The 26,473-nt window shown below is 39.0% G+C and overlaps 1 protein-coding gene and 1 pseudogene across 4 annotated transcripts in view; one reads left to right on the top strand and one right to left on the bottom strand.

Moving 5' to 3' along the window:
* Nucleotides 1-26,473, top strand: part of ATP8A1 (ATPase phospholipid transporting 8A1) — a 252,519-nt gene that overhangs the window by 169,975 nt on the left and 56,071 nt on the right. For all 4 annotated transcript variants that reach the window (XM_034958523.3, XM_003832229.4, XM_003832230.4 and 1 more), the window contains 3 exons: nucleotides 4,942-5,114; nucleotides 25,839-26,022; nucleotides 26,115-26,225. In XM_034958523.3, coding sequence (XP_034814414.2) covers nucleotides 4,942-5,114; nucleotides 25,839-26,022; nucleotides 26,115-26,225 — 468 coding nt within the window. The remainder of the gene's footprint in view (nucleotides 1-4,941; nucleotides 5,115-25,838; nucleotides 26,023-26,114; nucleotides 26,226-26,473) is intronic.
* Nucleotides 15,087-19,370, bottom strand: LOC129397589 (small ribosomal subunit protein eS7-like; annotated as a pseudogene).

Below are 26,473 nucleotides of genomic sequence, written 5' to 3'. Positions count from 1 at the left end.
GAACTAGAGGGGATTAGGTAAAGGGAAGTTTTGAGGTTAAGGAAGGAAAGTTGAGGGAATTCTTTCTGCTATAAATGTATAAATGTTCTCAGTAAAACAGGCCGATGTTTGCCGAAGTGACAGGGGCCAAATTTGGACTCTTGAGGAGAGAAGAAAAGGTCTGGAGTAGCCTCTGGGAAACATGGAATCCACTAGACATGGATAAAAGACTAGACCAGCAGTGATGAGCAGCCACATAAGAAGAGGGAGCTGGAGTAGATCCTGCCCTGGCAGTGAGGTGGCTTTTTCCTTTCTGTGTTAACGAGACAGAACCTAGAGGTTGTGTTGGGTGTGGCCTAAATGGTGAATTTGCAAGGCAAGAAAGCATGGTAGGAGATTCGGGCTAAGGGCTTCCAGTGAGCACTGGGCTCTGTCTGTGTGGTGCTGTGGGTATGGGAAGAGCAGAGCAGAATGGTTGTCCAGAATGACCACACAGGCTGCAGGTCAGGGAAGGGGCACGAGAATCTCACTTTCCACTGTGGCTCCCTCCCTTGCCTGGCTGAGTGTTTGAACCCCAGCCTTTCCTCTTACCTGTCCATCTCCCCAGATTGCCTTTACCTTGCAATGTCTCTGATGCTCCTGGACTTTCAGCCCACGAGTGAAAATATGCAGAACAAGGAAATAGAGATCTTTTATTTCATTGAGCCTGTGGTCTTTGATCCGTTTTCTGATTTAGCTTCTCATTGCTATATTTTCACTTTTACAAGTCACTAAGTTTCAATATTTAAAAATTTCCCCCTTCAGTAGTCAAAAAAACAAAACAACAGCTAATATAGTAATAAATTTATCCTTAGCTACAGGAGATAAGCTTCAATGCAATGCAGCCATAAAGTATGGCTCCTGGACTTAGGGGAGAAGCAATAAAGTTTCATAAATAAAAGAATTTGAAAATACTCCCGGCAGTAAATAAGGATAAAATATAACTTGTAACTGGCAGCACACAGCTAACAACAGAGCTTACAAAAGAAAACTATAAACTAAAATGAGAAAATGTTTGCAGCTTTTTTTGTTGTTGTTACCTTGCACCCTAGATGGGCTGACGAGTGAATTCACTGTGAGAAGTTTTTGACTCACCTTCTGAAATGTTATTTCTATCACATCTCTTGACACCTTCTGATTTGCCAGAGATCTGTGATAGTCACCAACAAAACCTAGGGATACTGATGTCACGAATTTAGAGAATTTTCAGTAAATTTTAAGGTGTTAGAGTACGCCTTATAAAGGAGGGAGAGTGGGGACCACAGGACTGCATACCCTATGTTGGTTCATGAGGGCGTTTCACAGTTCTGGGGTTTACTTGACTTTCGGTCTTATTTTGCAGCTGAGCTTTCAAGAAATTCGAAGTCCTCCTGAGGTCCGTCTCAGGTTTCATTTCAGGTTTTCAGCTCAGAAATCACTTGGGCAATAGCTTAAAAGAAAATACAGAGGCTTTTTAGTGAGCAATGCCTTTGTTTGAAAGTCTGTTAAAGTAATGGATTATTTGTTCCCTGGAAAATTAGGGAGCAAAGAGAAGACCTCTCTCTGTGTGTGTCTCTCTCTCACTCTCTCTCTTTCTCTAATCAGAAGTGATAATAAAGGGGGAAATGGATCATTGCCAACGGGATGAAATCAGAGTTTATCAATGCTCTCATTCAATAAATATGTATTTCCTGAGCATCTGTAATTGCAGACACTGCCTTTGTTGCTGGGAAACAGGTTTAACGCGGTCTTTCCTGTCAAGAAACTCAGGGTTTTGCTGCAGTAGAATGAGTTACCCTTGGTAGCGTGGACTGAACCTGGGAGGGCTTACAGGGTAAGCTTGGTTTTTGAAGGCAGCAGATGATCCTCTGGAGAGGAGGATATTCCAGGAAGAGGGAAACAAAAGGAACCAAGATTGTGAAGGGCACTGGGAAGGAAAGTTAGGCTCAGAATGTAGGAAGCCTTACATGCCATTTTAAGGAGTTTGGACTTTATTGTGTCAGCTGTAGAAAGCCCTAGAAAATTTTTAAAGCAAGAAGAGACAAGATTTGTGTTTTAAATTTGTTTTATAAAGAGATGTCTCTGTTGGCGGTAAAGACAAGATGAGAGACAGATGATGAGGGCTCAAGGGAAGCAACAGAGGGACTGGTGTGTGCATTCCATTTCTAACTTGCTGCGCCTGGTACTGCCTGAAGTTTGGTTTGTTGTTTTTTTTGCTGGATTGCATAGAAAAAGACAGGCTGCCGCAGAAATTTAATTCTCACTTTGATGTCACTACTTAATAGCCACATATTTTTAAGCAAGGAACTGAAACACTCTCATCTGCAGAATGGAGATAACAGTAGTGCCTCCTGCTCAGGATGGTAGCAAGTGTTAACTTAAATGCTGCATCTCTGTGTTGCATCTCAGAACTGTGCTTAGTGTGTAGTATGTGCTAAATATTTTGTATCAGTTCATTGACTTATTTGTTCATTTAATCTATATGAATTTGCTGTTAAGATAATCCAGGGGATATCTATTATAGATTGTCATTAGTACGTTTTGCTTGTGGAATTTATTACCAACATTTTTCACTTCTTTAAGTCCTCTTGGGCCAAAAATTTCCAGCAGGAAACAGGAGGGTGAGGCTTGTAAATTAAAACAGCCACTCTCCCCCCACCCCTGATGTAAAGTGTGAACAGAAAATTTTGCAAAGAATGCTGCTATATGGTGGTCCTTTGTGTCACTGTGTGTAATGGGGAACAGGGCAACTGTTAAGTGAAGCTTCAGCATTAGGAAAGTTGGGCAGTCTTTCTTTATAGTACAACTTGGTTCTATTATTTTGGTAAAAGGATTCTGATATTCCAGAACACAGTGTGAACCACATTTGCATACAAATGTAAAAACACCTTCAAAAATCCCCAACATAAAATTTTAATTACCTATGCCTTTGCTTCTCTGTGAAATAACTATAAAATGACCATATATATATAAAATGACATGCTTAAATTGGAACAATAATTGTAAATCCCATGAACATAATAAAAATTGTTATATAAGTGTACTGTATTTTTATTGTAGGTATATTTTATTATATAAATATGTATATTTGTATTTATTTTATAAATAACTGTAGGCTTAGCACTCAGAACAGAAATCTGATAGGAGGTGAATTACTCATTATATTTCCTTGTGCCAGGCCAGTGTTGTGTTTCTTCACCATGGTAGGGCTCTTGTGAAATAGGAAATTGGCTCCATTAGGTTATAGGAAGAATCTATAGGATGTGGGGAGAAAAACTAAATGTATTGGAACTTTATCCCTTTGAAGAGCTGGGAAAGCAGTTCTTGACAAAGGGAGACAAATAGTTGAGGTGAACAAAGCTGTCTTGACACTAAAGGCTTTTATTGTCCCTGAAAGTGAACTCTTCATTGATAGAAGGCGTTCTTTTATTTGATCCATCAAGATTACCAAGTCACAGGTCACCATCCCCAACTAAATACAACATCATGAAATCATGATTAAAATTACAAAAGCCAGTTCATAAAAGTGGCAAGAGTTTACAGATTGTGCATTTCCTCCTCTTAGTTACTAGGAGTTAAATTCAATAGCATTGAGGATTTTTGAAAGAATGCCTGTAAATTATTTAAATTACAGTTTGCTTAATGAAATGATACATTCTGAGAAACATGACATTAGGCAATTTTGTCATTGTATGAACATCATAGAGGGTACTTGCACAAACCTAGATGGCATAGCCTATTCCAGACTCAGGCTATACAAGATAGCCTATTGCTCCTAGGCTACAAGCCCGTATAGCCTGTTATTGTACTGAATACTGTAGGCAGTTGTAACACAGTGGTATTTGTATATCTAAACACAGAAAAGGCACAGTAAATATGTGGTCTCACAATCTTATGGGCCCACCATGGGATATTCAGTCTGTTGACCAAAACATAGTTAAGTGATGCATATATTCCCCAACTTCTTCCCTTCATTCATGGAGTAGCAACTTTGACTAGCTCATAAATTAACACGATTTTTAACAAAATAATTTACTGAAAATATGTTTGCAGTATTGTGATTGCATGGTCATGTAAAAAGTAAAGTAGAGGTTCCTCTTCAAAGACTTTCCTCCCCGTCTAATTAGGAATAAATAGTAATTTCTCTTAAAAGCAAAATTTATTCAAAGACCTGTGCTAGCCATAATAAAGAAATCAATGTACTTTATGTTCCTAGCTCCCACAATTTAGCCTAAATGTTTGCCCCGACATGCTTATACTGGTCCAAGCAAGATTAGGTCATAGCCTGTTCCTCTTCCTTATTTAAAAGTGTTTTTACCTTTCTCAGCATTCCACAAGTTACTTCCACCTTCCTTTGTTCTCCTTTACCTTTGCCTCTTTTAAAAGGTTCTAAGTTGCTAGCCAGTCGGGACAAATACAGAATGTGAGGTCCCATTCCAGCCAATGGAAACCAGACACAGCGGTGGGGTGAACGCGTCAGGTTATAAATGACCCTGTCTCCTTTGTTCAGTGTACTCTCGTGGCAAAACTGCTGGCGAGTGTACCCTTTCTGCAAAAAGTAAAAATGGCCTTACTAAATAAATTAAATTTATGTTCAAGTGCTATTTCTTTACAGCACTGGGGAACAAGCATTTCAAACAATGATGGTTAGAATAATGAGCAAAGACTACAGAATCACCTGAGAAACAGGTGACTTATAGTCTAGTCCCAACCCTGCTAGGAACAGATGTGTGACTTCAATCAAGTAACTAACTTTTTCTGATAACAATTGTCCGGGCTCCTGAGGGGCTAGTAAGAATCAAATGACTGAAAGTATGTGAAAGCAATTTGAAACATAAAAAGCACTAAAAATAACTAAATGTAGTTGCCAAATATCCTTAAGGCATCCTAGTAGAACAAATGGGAGTAAATGTTGATGGCATTTTTGCTTGTTTAATATTCCAGGGAACAAGGGAAACTCTCAGTCGTCACTGTACTACCCTTGGTGATGCTCTCCGGAAAGAGAATGATTTTGCTCTTATAATCGATGGGAAAACCCTCAAATATGCCTTAACCTTTGGAGTACGACAGTATTTCCTGGACTTAGCTTTGTCATGCAAAGCTGTCATTTGCTGTCGGTAAGTTCTCCTTATCGTTGTCAGATTTTAGTAAAGAATGACTTGATCTAAGTTCTTGATTTATAAACGTCAATGAAAGTAATCCAGAGTTTACAAAAGTTAGGTTACTTACTAATGTGTTCACTCAAGACTTGAGGTTCACAAACTGGGATGGAATTTGTTAGTTTTAAAAAGTGAGTCCTAACAATCATTAACAAGTATTTTTCCTCATTTGAATCGACAGGTTTCTTGCCATTATCTTTGTTTAAAATTCATTATCTACCTGCATTTCCACCTAGGTCCTTTCTTTAAAGGTCCTGTTGTCTATATTTAAATCTTTGATCCAGCTGCTAAGACTTATTTTGGGGGAATAGCATGATGAAAGATGCAAACTGAATCATTTTCCAAATAGCTGGGCATTTTTCTGAGAGGTATTTATTGACTATACATTCCTTTGCCCTCTAATTTATAAAATTGTCTATATCCTAAATTAAAATCTCTTTTGAGTTATCAAGGCCTAATTCATAGAAAGGCATTTTTGTAAACGACATAGCTCCAGTCCTTCCTGAGTTTCTTGTCAAGGAATCTTCCCCATATTTACGTATAAATTGTTTAAACTCTGTCTTCCTAAGACCTAAAGTAGGTTCATGAATATGATGAATATGCCCAGTCTCCTCTTTTCTGATCACCATGAAAACTAAGGATTTCCCCTTTGTCATTCACTATTGAATCTTAGGAGTTGATCAGTCTAGATCCTGGGTAGCAATTTCTCAAATTGCCTTCTCTTCCTGGGACATAAAATGTTAGCAGAGATTCTGAAAGATTTCTCAGAATCTGTGCTTTTGGTACTATCTTTAAAACTATTCTATGTGCTTTTATCGTTTTCTTTAAAAAGACATTTACTAATAAAGTTATGCTTTTTATACCTCTTTTGTCTGGGTTTATTCACTTAAATATTTTGTATATGGTATTATTTATGAATTATAAGCTATACCTTATAGACATTTCCTAAGTTTCAGTTGAGACATACTTTCTGAAATATAATTTAAACTATTCTCAATATCCTTTATAAGCATCATTTTAGCCTATAAAATTATACCATATTCAGAGAATTAAGAGTTGCTTATCTTTCCCAGGAGTCTAATTATTTTAGTCATATAATTTCTTTTTCTTTTCTGTGGTATGTATTAAATAATATTACTATAAAGTTCTTGGACAATATATTGTACAGATGTTTGATATTAGTCATCCGGCTCTTTGCTTAATCATAAAGAGACTGGAAATTATTTTGACTCATTTTTACTTTGGTATTCTCATGCTTTTTAAAATTTACTTTTACAGTGATTTTGCTGGATTCCTTGCAAATGTCTTGACTGAGTGTGACTAATGTTCAACTTTGACACTTTTCATCAGAATAATGTGCCAGATTTGGTCACTTAATCACTTTCACTAATGGGATCATAAGGATCAACAAAAGATTGCTCAAAAGCACAAATGTTATGATTGCTGGCTCCTAGTTGGAAACAACATGAAACAGAATACAGAAGTATTTAGATAAAATGGCCAGTTCCCTAGAGTCATCTGTTATGTGCCTACTTTGTGTGTGCTGGGTGCAGTGCAACACATAAAAGATGAGTAACACTTGATACCTGCTCTCCTTCATGTATCTTTCTTTCTAAGTCAAATCACAGTTTGGTTTGAAAGATGTGGGAGGCCAATTTTCATATTGCAGTGATTGCAGCTGAGCCTCATTCTTAAAGCATTGCTTAACACAGTACCTCCCACCATTCTTCAAAAAGTTGAACCACAAAATTAAACAATAGCAGAGGGAGAGAAAAACTAGAAAGCAGAGTCAAGGGAGAAAAAATATGTTCTGTGCTTGTGAAATTCCCGCCCGAAATCCTTGTTCTGGATGCTCACAAGTCACATGGACCTCTGGGCTTCTCCAGGCACCAGGTCCCTAGAAGGGAATCACACCCTGCCGTGCACATGCGGCTCAGCTCTGAAACTGAGCTTATAAAGATGTGTGTGGCCCCTTCCTCCCTCGGTTCTGTTTTATGCATGTTTCAAGACCATGAGGTCCCTACGCAGACACTGAGTTTTATTTCCAGTTTTAAGGTTGTTTTTTTTTTTTTTTTCTTAAGTCACATATCTTTCCTCAGCTTTTTTCTTCTAACTACCTTCATACTCTCTCTTTTCCCATAAGGACTGTGGTTCAGCTTCCGGCATGTTTCAGAATTGGTCTAATCCCATAATTACATCAGTGCCACTGCCGGATTTATGTCTGTGCACCTTCTTGGCCTGGTGCCTCTTGGCATTTAAACTATTGGCACAGACCATCTTCTTGTCATTTTGCTTACTGACCTCAGAGTATAATTTCCATGATAATGCTTCTATCCCTGGATAGGAATAGGTGGGCCATTCTGTGTATCATTCTTTCCAATTAAACCCAAGTGTCACTCCTCGTTTCTCAGATGATTACAATCTCCCGGCCTCAGGAAATTCTCTATTTTACTCCATTAGAAGATAGACGCTCCAGATAAATACTGATTATTATTTCAAAATACAGTTTGGTACTGTTTCCCAAATTCGTTTATGTTCATACTGGCTTTATGGGCTTTTCTCTCAAATTTAAACTATTTTCCAATCTACTGCTTGTCATTCCACACACATGCAGATAATTCAGAATCTGATCTTCCTCTGCAGTCTTCTCTTTAGCCCTAGGTGGAGTGGAAGTAGAGGGGAAAGCCTTCCTATAACAGATAATGAGTCTCCATATTAGTTCCATCATCAGGATTGCATCAGCCACTTTCTTCCCAGATACTATCAGCATACAGGGCGGAATGAGGCAGATTTTAGTGTTTGCCTCATTGACACAGTTATAAAGATGAGTGTTGTCCCTCCAGAGTCTTCAGCTGAATTGAAAGAAACAGTTGTTCCCAGGCAGCAGACAGTATGTCTCTCTCTTACCACTGTTTTCTGAAGGAAATTTTCAGAGACAGAACTAATCCCCCCACCCCAAATTTATTCAGGGCTCTGGAGTCCTGGTGGTTTTGGTTTCTAAAGTATAGGTTGAATGTTGTGCCTCAAATATTTTTCTTAAGTATATAAAACCCAAGAAGTGGAATGAAACCTGTTCTTATCAGTCTAACAGCACTGTATTTTCTTTTCTTTTTTTTTTTTTGTTTGTTTGTTTGTTTTTTTGTTTTTGGAGACAGAGTCTCACTCTGTCACCCAGGGTGGAGAGTGCAGTGGCACGATCTCAGCTCACTGCAACCCCCACCTCCTGGGTTCAAGCGATTCTCGTGCCTCAGCCTCCCGAGTAGCTGGAATTACAGGCATGTACCACCATGCCCAGCTAATTTTTTGTATTTTTAGTAGAGCCTGGCTTTTGCCATGTTGCCCAGGTGGATCTCAAACTCCTGAGTTCAGGCAGTCCACACACTCGGCCTCCCAAAGTGCTGGGATTACAGACATGAGCCACCGCACCTGGCCAACTACTGTTCTTTCATAGATACTGTGCAGCTTCTGTTTTTAACAGTGTGAGTATTTACCTGCATAACCTGAATGCATCTAATTTATAGATAGTTTCTGATTCATTTTCCCAGTTATAAACTGCTCCTTTATGGTTCTTCTTCCCCTCTACTCCCTCACACAAGTCCACTGATTCTCATGATTTGGTGTGATCACGGATACTTTTGGAGAATAAATGAAAGTTATAGACCATTCCTTCCAGAAGAAGTACACATGCACACAAACATGTAAAATTTCATGAAGCCCTTCAGGGGTTTTACAGACTCACTGAAACTCCTTGGAGAGGGAGACGTAGGGAAAAAAGCTTGTTCTAAGACTCATGGAGATTTATGGATACAGCTGAAATCAAGCACTATCCCAGGGAGTAACTGTACTAAATAAGTAATTCTTAGTCTCAGGGACCAGTGCTTTATGCCCCCTGGTCCTACAGTCTGTATAATTCGTATAAAAGCATTTTATCTAGAGATTCACAGAATGCTTGTTCTAGCTCTACTGATTTGGCAGTTTGGATATCTGATGGAATCTCTCTGGCCTTGGTTTTGTGACCTACAAAATGAAGAGATTGGAATATCAGTGATTCCTATCTTCCAGGGAACCCAGATATAGAAAGCAAATAAAAGTGGACCAGCTTCGTCATAGTAGGGTGGGAAATACACACATGCCGCCTTCCTGGGTTATCTTGTCCTGGTTGGAAAGCTGCTGGGCCAGAGGACCTCTCATAGCCCTTTTAGGTTGTGGATGGACCTTCCTTCTGTTGGCCACTCTGCTGGGAACAGTCTTTCTACTGCTGGGATCAGCTTAATTTGGGGAAGCATCTGTTCTACCTCTTTTAATATTCCCTCCAGAAGAGAGTGGGAATGTTGCAGTGAAGTATTACTGTGTGTTAAATAGCATGTGGTTTCTGAGGTCCTCATCAGTTCACATAACCCAGCCTTTCAAAGAATTTTACATTTTTCTGTAGTTGTCAGTTTAGTTTAAACATATTTTGAAACTTATGTTCTGTGACAGTTGGTTGAAAATTGGCTTAGAGCCTCCAGCTTTTAGACTGTCTAGTAATCATCGTTCTTCTACATAATTTATGTACTCTTGTCTTCTGAAAAGCAAAAGTTAAATTGAAGTAAGCATTTTTTCCTACTTGCAACATCTCTAATCAAAGTTTAACCCCCTTTTAGGCCATTTTCCTCATAGTGTATAAAAAAACACTTGACTTCAGTGAGTGTTGTCATTTGGGAGTGGCATTCCAGGCAAAACCTTTCACCTTACTCCTATCAAGGGGTCCTGCAAGAAGTCTAAAGGGACACTGAATATTTGCTGTCATAGCATGAGTGCATTAAATAAAGGCACATCTACTTCTTAAATCTTTAGAGATTGTCTTTAGCTTTAAGAATTTCTCTAAATATATGTTCTACTTAAAAAGTAGTCATAAAGCACAAATGAAGCTAATAAATGCTCAACAGACATTCCTTTAAAGAAAAAAATTTGTGAACACCATTGGACGCCAAGCAGATGTTTGGCTTTGAAAAGACTTTTACAAACTGTTAATGAATGTCAACCCTATATTTGCTTCCAAGAAAATATGCATAAATGTTGGAAATGTTGAGAGAATATTTCTTTCATACGTGTACAGCTAAAAGAGGACACACTGAATACACTTTATAACTTCATAAAATGCCAATAGTTTGCTTTAACATAATAATCATCTGCTCAGCCCTGTCCATCTCCTTTGCTATTCCACCTTGACTGAGTAGTGTTAAAGGAACTGCAATGGCTATATTACAGCCTATTAGCCAATTATGATGACCACCACCAAGGAAGTCTATATTTGACAATAAAATGTCTAAAAATATATAAGAAATCTAAATGCTACAGAAGCCTACTGTAATTCAACATTTTACAGTTTTAGGTGTGACTCCTTTTAGGTAAACCATCATCACCATTGCCGCCATCACCAGTACACACACACACACACACACACACACACAAGCAGAACTGCAGATTACATAATTCTAATGAGATAGGTAACACGTAATGGAGAGTACATAAAGTATAAATGCACCCGCTTGGGATTTTCGCAAAGTGCACACACTCCTGTGACAAGCACCCAAGCAGGACCAGCCCCCAAGAAGCCCCTCATGCTCCCTTTAGTTGAGGAGCCTCCCAAAGATAACTGCTACCTTGATTTCCATCACCATCCCTCTTATTCATTTTACTGTTTTGTTTCATACTAACTTTGAATAAACATATATACCTTCCACAACCACATCCAAATTCTTGATGACTCTTTTCTGTTCCACAAATTTTAAATGCAGTGCTCTGTAGCTTTCTACTGAAGGCCTCCCCAAAGCTTTACAAAATCAGTCATCAGTACATCAGCACTCTCCACTATTCTTCAGTCAAATACAAATCTGCCTAATGGATTGCTTACGGTTCTCTGACAGTTCTGATTTGCTAAGAACATGATGTGTGGAACCTATGGCATTTCTCTGACCTGTCAGCCTACTGACCTCATTGTGTGGGAAAGGGAAGCAGAGTTAGCTTTGTGTAACTGGTTCTCCCTGAACCCATGATGGTTTCCAGTGATTACTTCCTTTTCAGTAAACGGATCTGAGCCATTTTGACTTAGGACAAGTTAAAGAAGGGCTTGGTGTTTTGAGCAAGGTGGGGCATATATTTTCTGTACAGGGACAGATAGTAAGTATCTGTAGGCTTTGCAGGCCATACAGCTTTCTCCCTTACAGCTACTCAACTCTGCAGTTGTAGCATGAAAGCAGCTCTAGATGATATGTGAATGAATGGGTGTGGCCATGTTCCAATAAGTCTATAAGTAACAAAAACCACTGCTGCTTAAATTTAGCCCTGGGGCCATAATAAAGTGTCTGTAGCTCATGAATGAACACGGAAGGAGGTAGTTAAAACAGAACTTTCCTGCAATACTGATGGAATTCATGCTAAGCTCTCCTAGTCTCTCCAAGGAGAGTAATTTCTAGACTGTTCCTTTCTTTTCTCAAAAATTGAAACATTTCCTCATCTCTCCTCACTGGCTTTCTCCACAATTCCTTGAAAAAATGGACATTCTTTTTATGGTGCCAGCTGCACAATCTGGTGGCTCCATTAAACTTATCCATGCCATTGGAACCAAGAAAATCCCTAAAAATAAGGACATGAATTTGTTTTACAATGAGGTGTCAATACATACTTACACATAGCAGCAAGACAGAAAGGAAGAACCCAGGGCCATAAATATCTGACCCTGCTCGGTCACTGCGGTGCCTTCCCTCTGTTCTAGGAAAACCCCCAGCAAGGTGCTAGAGGACATGCTAGCAAAAGAATGAGGAAGATTTGCAAGCTAGCCATCTCCCTAGAGTCTTGAACTAAAGCAAGTTGCTCTTTGATTTTTTATGTGGTTTTTTTGTGTGTGTGTATTCCCCTTATCCCCAGTCCCATTCTATTTCACCTTAGAAAAAATATTCTCAAGTGTTTCATATGTTCCCATCCATTTGCTGTACTTTAGTTGTATATATGTGATTCTGTGAAAAATATCTATTATATGTGTATTGAATTGAAGAAAAGCTTTGTGTTTATAATGACACTCCAGTAAATAATTTTTTTTGAGATGGAGTCTCTGTCACCCAGGCTGGACTGCAGTGGTGCAGTCTTGGCTCACTGCAACCTCTACATACGCCATCCCCCAGCCCCAGACTCAAGTGATCCTCCTGCCTCAGCCTCCCAAGTAGCTGGGACCACAGATGCATGCCACCACACCCAGCTAAGTTTTTGTATTTTCAGTAGAGATGGGGTTTTATCATGTTGCCCAGGCTGGTCTCAAACTCCTGAGCTCAAGGGATCCATCTGCCTCAGTCTCCCAAAGGGCTGGGATTACAGGCATGAGCCGCCCACCAAAAAAATTTTTTACCTTTATTTTTCTACATGTTTTTGAGACATATCCATGTCACTATATGTAGAACGAATTTATTTTTTGTTTGTTTTTGTTTTTGAGAAGGTAGAGTCTTGTTCTGTTGCCCAGGCTGGAGTGCAGCCTGATCTTAGCTCACTGAAGCTTCGACCTCCAAGGCTCAAGCTGTCCTCTCACATCAGCCTCCTGAGTAGCTGGGATAACAGGCCTGCGCCACTACTCCCAGCTAATTTTTAAACTTTTTTTTTTTTTTTTTAGAGACAGGGTCTGCCTTTGTTGCCCAGGCTGTTCTCAAACTCCTGGGCTCAAGTGATCCTCCCACCTAGACCTCCCAAAGTGCAGTGATTACAGGCGTGAGCCACTGCGCCTAGCCAAGTTTGTTTATTCTTATCACTGCTTGTTATTACACTAATGCATATACATCATTTTATTTATCTCTTCTCGTAGGGATACCACAGAGGTTTCCTCCAAATCTTTGCTACAATGAAAAGTACTGCAATCTATATCCTCTGTATGCCCCCAGGCAAGAGTTTTTCTAGGAGAAAACTCTTACATGGGGAGAGAGAGAAAGAGAGGGGGATGGGTATGGGATTGCTTGGCTGTGGCGTATATGTATAATTCTTTCCCATCAGAATTGCCACATTATTCCAAAACAACTCTACTAGTGTGCCATCCCAGATCCATGGAATAGAGTTGCTGTTTCCCTACCTTAATAACAATACATAGTATTACTGAATTTATAACTTGGCCAATTTGATGGTTGTGAAATGACACCTTGTTGTTTTGATTTTAATTTCTCTGATTACTAGAGAGGTTGAGCATCTCACAGGAGTATTTCCCTTTCTCAGGTTCTGCTTTTGAAATTTATTCATTCACTTATTCATGCAGCAAGTGTTTTTTGAGTGCTCCTTGTGTGCCAGTAACCTTAATAAGTACTAGAAATAGAGCGGTGAACAATGGGAAAAAAATAATCCCAGCCTTCACATCGTAGCTGTTGTTCAATAACATCAGTAAATATACACACAAATATTCAAAAGATAATAATTGCTGTGTGTGTGCTTGTGTATGTGTGAATGGTAATAATTGATATATATCAAACAGACATATATAAAATTAGTGGTAATATTGCTATGAAGAAAAGTAGTACGCTGAAGAAGGGAAAGGGATACTGAAATTTCTGTTGGGTTTCTTCTCTTTTTTCCTGCTTGTATATGAGAACTCTTTGTGTATTCTGGACATTGATTTTTTGTTGTTGTTGATTATTGATGTAGCAAGTGTCTTCTAGGCTGGCTCCCTTCTTAATTTTGCCTGTGATACCCTTCCTTAAACAGAAATCATTGGCTTTGACATAGTCAAACTCCACTAATTTTTTCCTTTTATGGTTTGCACTTTTTGGATATAAAGGACTTCCCACTCCTGCATGTTCTTCTGTTAACTTTTTTTTTTTTTTTAATCTCACCCTGTGGCCCAGGCTGGAGTGCGATGGCACGATCTCAGCTGACTGCAACCTCTGCCTCCCAGGTTCAAGCAGTTCTTCTGCCTCAGCCTCCCGAGTAGCTGGGACTACAGGCATCCACCACCACGCATGGCTAATTTTTGTATTTTTAGTAAAGATGGGGTTTCACCATATTGGCCAGGCTGGTCTCAAACTCCTGACCTCAAGAGATCCGCCCGCCTCAGCCTCAGCCTCCCAAAGTGCTGGGATGACAGGCATGACCCACTGCACCCTGCCTCTTCTGTTAACTTTACAGCTTTAGTTTTTTCATGTAGGTCTTTTACACATATGGAGTTTATTTTTGTATATGCTAGGAAGGAGGGGGGATCCTTTGTTATTCATTTCTGCATCATGAGCAAATTCTTTCAATAGCATTTACTAAACAATCCACTCTTCTTCCCATGCCCTGTGCTGTAGTGCTCAGGAACTGAGGCCAGACTTTCCAGAGCCTAGACTCTACCTCTTAGTAGCTGAACAACAGATTACTTCTCTGGTTTTAGTATTTTAATCTTTTTTTTTGAGATGGAGTCTCACTCTGTCACCCAGGCTGGGGTGCAATGGTGTGATCTCAGCTCACTGCAACCTCTGCCTCCCCGGGTTCAAGTGATTCTCCTGCCTCACCCTCCCGAGTAGCTGGGATTACAGGCGCCCGCCACCACACCCAGCTAACTTTTGTATTTTCAGTAGAGACCTGTATTTTACCAAGTTGGCCAGGCTGGTCTCAAACTCCTGACCTCAGGTGATCTACCCACCTCGGCCTCCCAAAGCGCTGGGATTACAAGCATGAGCCACCCAGCCCGGCCCTGGTTTTTTAATCTTTAAAATAGAGATAGAAATTGTTCTTCTCATAGAGTTATGAAGAATAAATGAGCTAATACATGGCACCTATTATTCAAATGTTTGTTGCTCTTATAAATTATATCTAATTTTCTCTTATATAGCCTAATTGAATATTTCAGGTGAAATATATATTTTGCCTGACAGTATATATTATATACTGTCATATATAAAGATTTCTCTCTGACCGTTATGGCCTTTTCTATGTCCTGAATTTTTTTTTTTTTTTGTCTGATATTTAATTTGCTAACCTGGCTTTCCTTTGTTTCATTATGTGTCTTGTCTTTTGTTTTTTCTCCAAATCCTTATGTTCAATCCTTCTGTATAATATAGTGGTTAACAATGCTGTGTCTGTCCAGCCTGAGCAACAAAGTAAGACCTCGAGTCTCCAAAGAAATTACAAATTAGCCAGGTGTAGTGGCATACACCTATGGTCCTGAGACAGGAGGATCACTTGAGCCCAGGAGGTCAAGGCTACAATGAGCCATGTTGGCACCACTGCAGTCCAGCCTGGCGACAGAGTGAGACCTTGTTCCAAAAAATAAAAGAACGCTGTGTCTGAATCCACACTGCTTGGGATTGAATCCTAGCTTCATCATTTGCCATTTTACCTTAAACCTTAATAAATATTGTCTGTGCCTTGGATTCCTCGTTTGTAAAATGGTGACAATAATAACTTATGGGATTGTTCTGAGAATTCAATGTGTTAGGTGCAAATAAACATTATATTAACTGTTATTATAATTGTTGCTATATTGGACCTCATTTCTTCCCATTTATTTTGGTTTCCATCTATTATGATTTTGTTTCTTTTTTTTTTCTCCCCCTAACTTTCACTCTCTAGGTCAGATTTTCCTATGCTGGTTTGAAACTTTTGTACTCTATTCTGTGAGGGACCCTTTCCCCTATTGTTTCTAACAGGCATTAATGTCCCTTTGGAGGAACAGCAAAAGCTAGGTCCTAATTAGGTAAATTTGGAGGCAGGGCCCAATCTCAGTTCATTAAATCCCTATTTCCCCCTAGTGCCTTTACCTGAGCTCTCCTCTTGGTAGAGGCAGCTGCACTCTGATGGAATTCCCCGTGTGAGGTTGCATTCAGGGGTCTGTCAGCACAGCCATATTATTGGCACCTGTCCCTGCCTGGCTCTGTGCCTTCAGGTTGACCAAAAGATCTGGCTTTCCTTTTCCAAGGCATGCGTAGGAATTCTTTCTGCAGTTTTAGCTTTAGGGCACTGAGGATGTACTCCTGGAATTGGAGTGTTTTGTTTTTTAAGCATGTTATTTTGGGTTTGATTTCATAAGCTCCAAACCTAAGCCAAACTCTACAGTTGCAATGAGTGAGGCTCCATCCAGCCCAGTCTCACCCCACTCATGCTGGTCAGCTCAAACAGGGTGCCATGGGCAGGGAACAATGCAGCCAGAAAGCTTGCCCATCTGTGTGTTCTTCCATTATCCCTCACATGCCACTCTTTTCCTCCATGCCACTCAGCTTCTCTCAAGTATTCACCACTTCCTATCACCCCAAAGGTTTCTCTTGAATTTATAGTTGATAATTATGACCCTGAACTTTACTGGCCTCCTTTTTTAACTCCTGACATCTTCAGAGTTGTATTTTAGTTTCTGTCAATAGTCTGTGCTACCAATTGTTCCACCTTCCACTAGGTAGTTTTAAGGTGAGAGAAGGTTCCTTGGAGAAACTTATCCACACAGCATAGGAAGGTCATGAGGCAGAGAAGAGCAAGCTGATTTTCTTCCAACCTAAACAAGCTCTGGGCTGTGCATGATGGCTCACACCTGTAATCCTAGCACTTTGGGAGGCTGAGGTGGAAGGATTGCTTGAGGCCAGGAGTTCGAGACCAGCCTGGGCAGCATAGTGAGACTCCATCTCTACAAAAAAAAAAAAAAACACAAAAATTAGCCATGCATGGTGGCGTACATTTTTAGTCCCAGCTACTCGGGAGACTGAGGTAGGAGGATCACTTGAGCCCAAGAGGTTGAGGCTACAGTGAGCCAAGATTGTGCCACTGCATTCCAGCCTGGGCGACAGAGCAAGACCTCATCTCAAAAAATTAATTTATCAATTAAATTTAAAAAAAAAAAAAACTTTGTCCCTTCCTTACCTCCCCAGAGTCATAGGAAAAGAGATCACAGGGCATGTGTGCTCCAGTCAGACACTGGGAATGGGAAGAGAATGGAGGCCACTCTGAGAGCAAGCTCACAACAGAGTAGAGCTGAAAGGGGAAGCACTCTAGGCCTTCTTGAATAGAAGTGCTTCCCAGTTGAGAGCACACCAGTCCCATTGGCAAGGCTCCCTAAATAGAGAGGTGGCATGGCGTTGATCCATGCAGGAAAAATTTCTCTCTCTTCAGAGCAGGTGTACAGAGAGGGACTACTATCATATAGGCTGTCAATATTTAACTCCCAGGACAGTACCTCAATAAAAGTCCTTAAATTAATAACTCTTGGGGGCAGAAGAAAGATCCTGAGATCTGCTTTATTCTCCTTGTGTTCTTCCGCAGAGCTTTAATCACATACTAAAGGATCACTAAATACTTAAGTAAATACTTGAATCAATGACACCTGGAGGCACATTCCCAACTCTACACTCTTTTCCAAGTCCAATTCCAACTTTTCAGTCAGCATGCTTAAATGAGTCTGCCAGAGTATCCCACTACTATCTAAACTTCTGAGTATCTAGAACTTCCCTGATACTTTTCCGCTGTCAATATTCTTCTTGCCTTTTCCATTTACGTTTAGACCCTCATTCTCCCAGTAACCCAAATTTGAAACCTCAGGGTCATTTTTGAAACCACTTTTATTTGGAGCCCTCTGTGTTTTTATTTTCATTTTCATTGTCCTTTTCCTAGGTCATATTCAGATATATATAAAACATACTTTGGTCAATCCAAATTAATGTTTTTAGGAACTGCCTCAACCATGCTCTTTTTTATATCAAAAATTTTTAACATCTCCTATTACTTAGAGCTAGCTGCAACATTACAAGTTTGTTACTGTGACATGCAGAGGCATGCTGTCAGCTAGCTCTAATTCATTCTGAATATATCCACTTTTCCATGAAGAGGTAAATGTTTCCTTCTCTAAGAATTTTTTTAGCTGTCTTCCCTACACATAGAAGAAAGCCTGGAGAATCCAGTGTCCTTTACATAGTTCTCTTTATACTCTAGGTACAAACCTTATTAAACAGATTTTGCTTCTTAACAGTGAATAGTCAAAAATGAATGAGAATGGCAATGTTACTTTCTCTTTTTTTCTTTTTCTTTCTCTCTCTCTCTTTTTTTTTTTTTTTTTTTTTTGAGACAGAGTCTCGCACTGTCACCTGAGCTGGAGTGCGATGGCGCGATCTCGGCTCACTGCAACTGCAACCTCCATCTCCCAGGTTCACGCAATTCTCCTGGCTTAGCGTCCCGAGTAGCTGGGATTATGGGCGCACATCACCACACTCAGCTAATTTTTTTTTGTATTTTTAGTAGAGACAGGTATGTTGGCCTGACTGGTCTTGAACTCCTGACCTCGTGATCTGCCCACCTCGGCTTCCCAAAGTGCTGGGATTACAGGCGTGAGCCACTGCTCCTGGCCAAATTTCTCTTTCTTGTAACATTTCCATTTATTTGGTTCCACTACCTTTTTTTTTTTTTTAACTGTGAATTTACTAGCCATTTTTGTTTACAATGGAAACTCTGGGAATTCAAAATTAACATCCTCGCCTGTGAGCTTCTTATAGACACCAGAAAAAGTTTCAGCCTTGCTTTCCATGTTGTTCTCCTATGCTTTGTCCAAATGAACCTTTATGAGCCGGCTGTCATCCAGTTTCACACAGATTCTCTTGCCCACAATTTCACTTGGGAAGATCAAGTCCTCAAGAATTGTGTCATATACAGCTCCTAGGATGTTTTTGCTTATTTTTTGTATGGCTTTTTCAAGCTGGCTTAGGCAGAATTCTCCTCTGAGCAATAAAGACAGCATGCTTCCCACTGAACTTTTTCTCCAATTCACGTACTAGCCAGAGTTGGATTTTCTGGAAAGATTTCAGTTGAGGAACAGGAACAAAGATTATGATATCTTTCTGGCCACCACCAACTTAGGCTCTTTGGCTGCTGTAATACTCAGCTTCCTGAGCTGAGCCTTGAGGTCCGAGTTTATCTCCAGCTCCAGAAGAGCCTGGAAGATGCCGGACTCTTAACTCGTTTGGCGTCTCGCTGTTGGGCTTCACAGTGTTGGTGCTTGAAATGAACATGGCCTTCTCCTTGCTAAGCGCCAGCCTAGGAAGAGCTTGCTACCATTTTTAATTCTGCCTTGTGCTGAGTACAGTGCTAGGTTCAATATAACTAGATGATATTTTCTGAAGAGAAAATGAACAGCAATATTGTAGATAAACTAAGCTTTCTTGTGTGAACACCATAATAAATATCTATACTAGGCGGAGTTCTCTTTTTAGTGCCTTTCATAGGTCTATTTGCTAATTAGTGCACACATGCACATACATGCATAATCAAATACACACCATCAATAGAAACGGTCCCTATTTAAAGTACTTATCTGAATTATTGAAGCAGAAGGCACTACGTTTACCTATAACCACATAAATTCTACAAAAGAGAGGTTTTATATCTAAAATGCATTGCAGAAAGGAAATCTTTTTTAAATTTGCTTTCCTTTTTTATCCTATGGAAAGGCTATCTGTATTTTATTTCTGTAGATTCAGTCCCTATATTGTAAGGTCTCCTGAATGCCTATGACTGCACAGTATATCAACAGATGTTGGTTTTGGAGGCTAGGAGAGCTCTCACTCATCAGTCATTTGAATAGCGCACTTCTAGGTAAGAAGTGGTTGAATGTTTCATTATGTACCATATTGCTAAGTATCATTTTTAAGACTTGCTATGTAAGCTGCTGTTTTCATTCCAAGTAACAAGTTGATGGTGAGCTTCTAGAGGAGTTAACAATATTTTGTAGTTTTTGTACATCAGGTTTTTTTTTTTGCTGTATCTTAATTTTTTCTCAATGTAAAATTTTATAAATGAACCTGCCAAATTTTAGTTCAGAAGGATTCAAGTAAGATCTTCTAGTTTATGTTTTTCTCTCCTTTTGTAATTTCTGTAAATAGTCAACAAAATATGAGTCAGTTGGAAATACACTGATATTCACAGGAGAAATCTTAGGAAGTTTGTTGCAAAGAAAAGCACAGCAGATCCCCTCACTAATGATTCTGACCTCTAAATAGGCACCTGGAACAGAGCTCAAATTTAAAGTTTGAGGAAGTTAAAGAAATTTAGTAAATACTGGGCTTGGTCACTATATAAAACACTTCAGGAGAACTAGAAAATACTATATTCCTTCATATTCTTCTAAAAAGTTTTCTAGATTTACCTTCTAAAGGCAACTTTATAGTAATTTTTAAGTTTCCAGTATAAGTCTTTGAGAACATATTATATTATCAGTATAATTTTGTGTATATGTAAGAATTTTTTAGGTTATTAATCCCAAAACACAATCCAGTGGATAAATTATTGTATTCCTTTTGGCTACCCATAAAAAATTCCTTAAATTATCCTTTATTATACATCTATTATATATATATGTACATATAATCTTCCTATTTCATTTAGAAAGGTGATTCATTTAGCTAATCCCATTAAGAGTGCAAAACAAGCTTCATGTAAGATGGACCACCTATATATTTCTTAGCTTAAATGGTAAAAATTTCCAGTGCTCTGATCTAACGTTCACAGGCCAGTGAGAGTTACTGCATAGCAAATAAGAAAAATAATGAATAACATGTGCAGAAACTACAGCCAAAATAATATCTGAAAAGCATATTGCACTCAGTGCACGTCTAGGTTGTATCAGAAAGGACCACCCTCTGTTTGTGGAGCCACAGGGAAGAGAAAGGGACGTTTACAGTACACATTGGATACGTAGTCTTTTTCCATGGAGTCTCTTCTACCAAAGAAGAAAAAGCAACGGTGGAACAGAAGAGAACTGTGAATAATTTAAATCCTGGATGCAGACCCACAAATGGTTAAAATAAAACAATCTCAGGGAAGAAAACAGTGCCTTTATGATGTTTCAGAATTATACGTTGAGTCACTATTGGCATTTGTTTAGGTTTTAGATATTCTCAGCCATGGATATGTGGTTTTTTTGATAGACATAGGAAGAATTAAGTTGTTGTGTGGTAAGGTAGTTCTAGACTTATATAGAAATTGTATGAATCTAGAAGCAAGTGTACTGACAATCAAGAAAGTAAATAAACTCAGTAATATTTTAACAGGTGGAGACACAGCAGTAGAAAATAATATATTCTGGAGAATTTTGAGTGTGAAGTTAAAATTTATTATGTGCTATTTCTGTTACCTGAAGTGAACTCTCCTCTCCTTTCAAAGGCCAAGTCAAATTCTAACTTATCAAGGGAGGCCTCTTAAAGCCCATGTTGATTTCTGAAATTATCAAAGAGGGGCAATCATATCAAAGCTTTATGCTACATTCATTTTTAATGTCTTATAATTTTGTTTTGCTATATTGTAACCCCCTTGTAGCAAGGAACCATTTTTTAAATGGATGCTATAAAAATAGTGGATCTTTTTTACTGACTTCAGCTTGACAAACCTGAATCCCTTTCAGCCACATTCCTTCCCTACAGCCTTCTGCCAGGTACTCACAGCACACTATGCTCACACCCAGAGGCTCTTGGGTGTGTACATGCTCTTCGGCTTCCATGAATTGACTTGGTGCATTGTAAGTGGGGCTCGTTCCCTAGTACGTTTATTCCTGTTGTACTTCTTGAAATAATCATTTAATTAAATGTCTCATAACTCATTCAAATAACTGAGTAAAAATTATTGCTAGTAAATCCAGGTATAATGCTCTAAAAGACTTTTTGAGTTGCTAAAAAATATTGCTGTCAAATTTTGGAGTAAACTAACTATAAACTGGGGTAAAAGGAATCAGTACATTCTGGTCTCCATTTTAGTGAGGCAAACCATCGACTATGCCTGAGTGAGATTTCTGCTACAAAAACATGCAGAGTTTCAAACAGCAGACCCCTATGCAAAGTAAGGTTCTTTGACCTGCATCACAATTTGTACATTTATATTTTGAGTTAAATATTTTAAGAATGTATATTTTATTTTGTATGAATCTCCACTTAAATCTGACGTCTTTGTTTAGCAACCAACTGATGTTTCAGAATCATAAGAAAAGGCTTCCATTATGTCTTTTGTTTTAATTTTTTATTTCCATAGGTTTTGAGGGAACAGGTAGTATTTGGTTACATGAATAAGTTCTTCAATGGTGATTTGTGAGATTTTGTGTACCCATCACCCAAGCAGTATACACTGTACCCAATTTGTGGTCCCCCTCCCACCCTTTCCCCTGAGTCCCCAAAGTCCATTGTATCATTCTTATGCCTCTTCATCCTCACAGCTTAACTCCCACATATGAGTAAGAACATACAATGTTTGTCCATTCCTGAGTTACTTCACTTACAATAATAGTCTTCAGTTCCATCCAGGTTGCTATGAATGCCATTCATTCATTCCTTTTATGGTTGAGTAGTATTCCATCTCATTCATATATGTGTGTGTGTGTGTCTGTGTGTGTGTGTGTGTATAAAATATATAAAATATGTATATAAAAAATATATACACACACGTACATATATATACACACATACCACAGTTTCTTTATCCACTTGTTGATTGATGGGCATTTGGGCTGGTCCCATATTTTTGCAATTGCAAATTGTGCTGCTATAAACATGCATGTCCCAGTAGCTTTTTTGTATAATGACTTATTTTCCTCTGGGTAGATAACCCATAGTGGGATTGCTGGATCAAATGGTAGTTCTACTTTTAGTTCTTTAAGGAATCTCCACACTGTTTTCCATAGTGATTATACTAGTTTACATTCCCACCAGCGGTGTAGAAGTGTTCCCTGATCACCGCATCCACACCAACATCTATTCTTTTATGATTTTTTTATTGCCATTCTTGCAGGAGTAAGGTGGTATTGCATTGTGGTTTTGATTTGCATTTCTAAAGAGCTTCTGCACAGCAAAAGGATCAGTCAGCAGAGTAAACAGACAACCCACAGAGTGGAAGAAAATCTTCACAATCTGTATATCCAACAAAGAACAAATATCCAGAGTCTACAAGGAACTCAAACAAATTAGCAAGAGAAAAAACAATCCCATCAAAAAATGGGCTAAGGACATGAATAAACAATTCTCAAGATACACAGATGGCCAACAAACATATGAAAAAATGCTTGACATCACTAATGGTCAGGGAAATCCATTATGTCTTCAATCTTATTCCAAGAGGGTCATCCACTTTTGTTTTCCCGAGATGGAGTCCCGCTCTGTCGCCCAGGCTGGAGTGCAGTGGCGCCAGCTCAGCTCACCGCAACCTCCACTTCCTGGGTTCAAGCGATTCTCCTGACTCAGCCTCCCGAGTAGCTGGGACTACAGGCACGCGCCCCTATCCCTAGCTAATTTTTTGTATTTTTATTTGAGATTGGATTTTACCATGTTGCCCAGGCTGGTCTCGATCTCCTGACCTCGTGATCCGCTCACCTCAGCCTCCCAAAGTGCTGGGATTACAGGCATGAGTCACTACGCCCAGCCAGTCATCCACTTTTAAAGCTTGGTAATGGAAGCAGATGCTCTGGCTAGTAGCAGCTGCGTGTGCTTTTGAAATGTCTCTCACTATATCATTTTCTTTTTTCTTAAATGGGCATTGTTGCTAAGGGCAATCCTACTCTTTAACACCTGATTTAACCATACAGAATTGAATGAAAATCCTCAGCCAATTTTAATTTGGGTGTTGAAAATTACAGTATCAAGCAGAGAAAGCAGTGGTTGGTTGTGATCACCATGAAGAAAACTAAATTTAGTCCAACTCTTTTCTGATGCTTTTTAAAAATCACTAATGTCAGCTCACCTTGCAGAGATTTCTCCTTTATTACAAGTTTAGTTTATGGAAAAAGTACCACTGTTTCCTAGTTCTGTTGAACCCTTGGTGTAACTTCATAATATATTCATACTGTTAGACTATTAAAGAGAATTGGATAAAGCTTTCAAATGCTTCTCTCTATTCATGCCCATTTCCCATTCTAGATCATTTATTGGTGAGCATTCCTTTTTGACATTTACTAAATGTCAACTATAGTCCAGGTTTAAACATTGGCCTAGAGCCAGTGGACTTACCAGTTTATATTAGCCTGGTAAGAAAAATTAAATAAAATGTGAAAATGAAATGAAAATTGCTTTGAAGAAAAATCAAGCTAACAGTGAAATAGCCTGCTAATGGCCTGATAGGCATTCATTTCCTTGCTGAGTTCACAGTTGTGTCATTTTGTACTACTGCCAGACTGTAAAAGGAAATCCAAAGAAAAAATTAAAAATGCTTTTTTCGTATAGCAACCATTTATTGAGTATCTATTTTGGATCAGGCACTAAAAATACAAAGGAGAGGAGACCAATTGACTTTACAAGCAGCTCACAGTCTAATGCAATGATTCTCAGACTTGAAATAAAAACCAGAGCTGCTCTGGCTGAAGCAGTTCATAAGGGCAGTGGGGCCTCCTGAAGGCGCATATTTGTGCAGAGTATCTACCACTAAAAATTTTTCCTATGGAATGATCAGGAAAATGGACAAAGTTGTATCGATTCTCTCAAAGTGGTGATCGTCATTTTTAAATAGAATAGTAAATGATTTTTCAGATGTTTTAGCAGATATTTATTATTAGACATCTATGCCACATAACCTTGATAAATAATTTAGCTCTGAGATGTTTTTCTTGTATGAACATTGTGTACATTAGTTATTTCTTACTATCTATTAGCTTAACTGTTTGTTAGAACAATTTATTGTGTAGTTTTCCTGTCTTTCTCTATAGTTTCCAATACAGTGTAGACAGTGTTATGCATTCTGTCTTTGAACCCTTCTGTCCTTGTCCTAGTGTTTCTTTTTTTTTTTTTTTTTTTTTTTTTGAGACGGAGTCTTGCTCTGTCGCCCAGGCTGGAGTGCAGTGGCACGATCTCAGCTCACTGCAAGCTCTGCCTCCTGGGTTCACGCCATTCTCCTGCCTCAGCCTCCCAAGTAGCTGGGACTACAGGCGCCCGCCACCACGCCCGGCTAATTTTTTGTATTTTTAGTAGAGACGGGGTTTCACCGTGTTAGCCAGGATGGTCTCAATCTCCTGACCTCGTGATCCACCCACCTTGGCCTCCCAAAGTGCTGGGATTACAGGCATGAGCCACCTCGCCCGGCCAGTCCTAGTGTTTATTTCTTAAATGGCTTTAGAAAGTCTGTGAAAAGTAACTCCAAATCTAATACCAGATATGATTTTAATAGAGATACTGGTGTTTTCTGTTCCTGGTCCACATTTGTATAAGAGGTTGCTTGATTTTTACTTGACCCTTAGTGGCTTTGGAAGAAAATGAAGCCCATGAACTATAATCAGATACTTGGCATTTACCATGGTGTCTGAGAATTAATTTAAGTAGAGTTTTAAGCGTATAGTACATTATCTAAGATCAGATTGCAGAAGCTCAAAACTTTTACTTTCCAGCTACTATGTAGGATTTAGTTAGTGTTTGGCAGCATTTATGACATTGTTTTTAATTTGTAAGTGAAGAATTAGAAATTCTGATGTTTGTTAGGAAGTAAAGGCGTTCTGGCAGGCTAATGTTTAACAAAGCATTCTCTCTTCTAGCTGTCACCTAGGGGTTTGCCTCTGAGGCTTGTTTTTATTTATTTTAATTTTCCTTAATACAGTAACCAGGTTAACAGATGAGTAAACATTTGCAAACCTAAAACTTTATCATAAGGTTTCTTCAGAGAACTTTTCATTTAGGTCTTTTGCATCTTTTATCCTTCAACACAATGGCATTTCAAAATTCCTTTTTTCAGAAAACAGTAATTGATAATGTGTTTCAATTTCAGGGTTTCTCCTCTTCAAAAATCTGAAGTTGTTGAGATGGTTAAGAAACAAGTCAAAGTCGTAACCCTTGCAATCGGTGATGGAGCAAATGATGTCAGCATGATACAGACAGCGCACGTTGGTGTTGGTATCAGTGGCAATGAAGGCCTGCAGGCAGCTAATTCCTCTGACTACTCCATAGCTCAGGTAAAGCGTCATTTCTGCAAAACACATCATTCCTCTCAGTCAACTGATGCTTTGAAAAGGAAAATACTAATTTTTTCCCACTCTCGTTTTAGTTCAAATATTTGAAGAATTTACTGATGATTCATGGTGCCTGGAACTATAACAGAGTCTCCAAGTGCATCTTATACTGCTTCTACAAGAATATAGTGCTCTATATTATCGAGGTAATAGCAGGTTAAATTTTAAATCCTTGTCATTTGCATACATATTTAAAGAAATTTTCTTTATGAAGACGTTTTCTCATGGTTTTAATTCATATTTTATTTGCCAACTCTTTATAAATTCTAAATGTATTAAAAAGGTGGCCTGTAATCCCAGCACTCTGGGAGGCCGAGATAGGCGGATCACTTGAGGTCGGGAGTTCGAGACCAGCCTAGCCAACATGGTGAAACCTCGTCTCTACTAAAAATAC

This window comes from Pan paniscus, chromosome 3, assembly GCF_029289425.2.
Source record: "Pan paniscus chromosome 3, NHGRI_mPanPan1-v2.0_pri, whole genome shotgun sequence".
Lineage (NCBI taxonomy): Eukaryota > Metazoa > Chordata > Mammalia > Primates > Hominidae > Pan > Pan paniscus.
The sequence above is the reverse complement of the archived record's forward strand: the minus strand, read 5'-3'. Positions and strand labels throughout refer to the sequence as shown.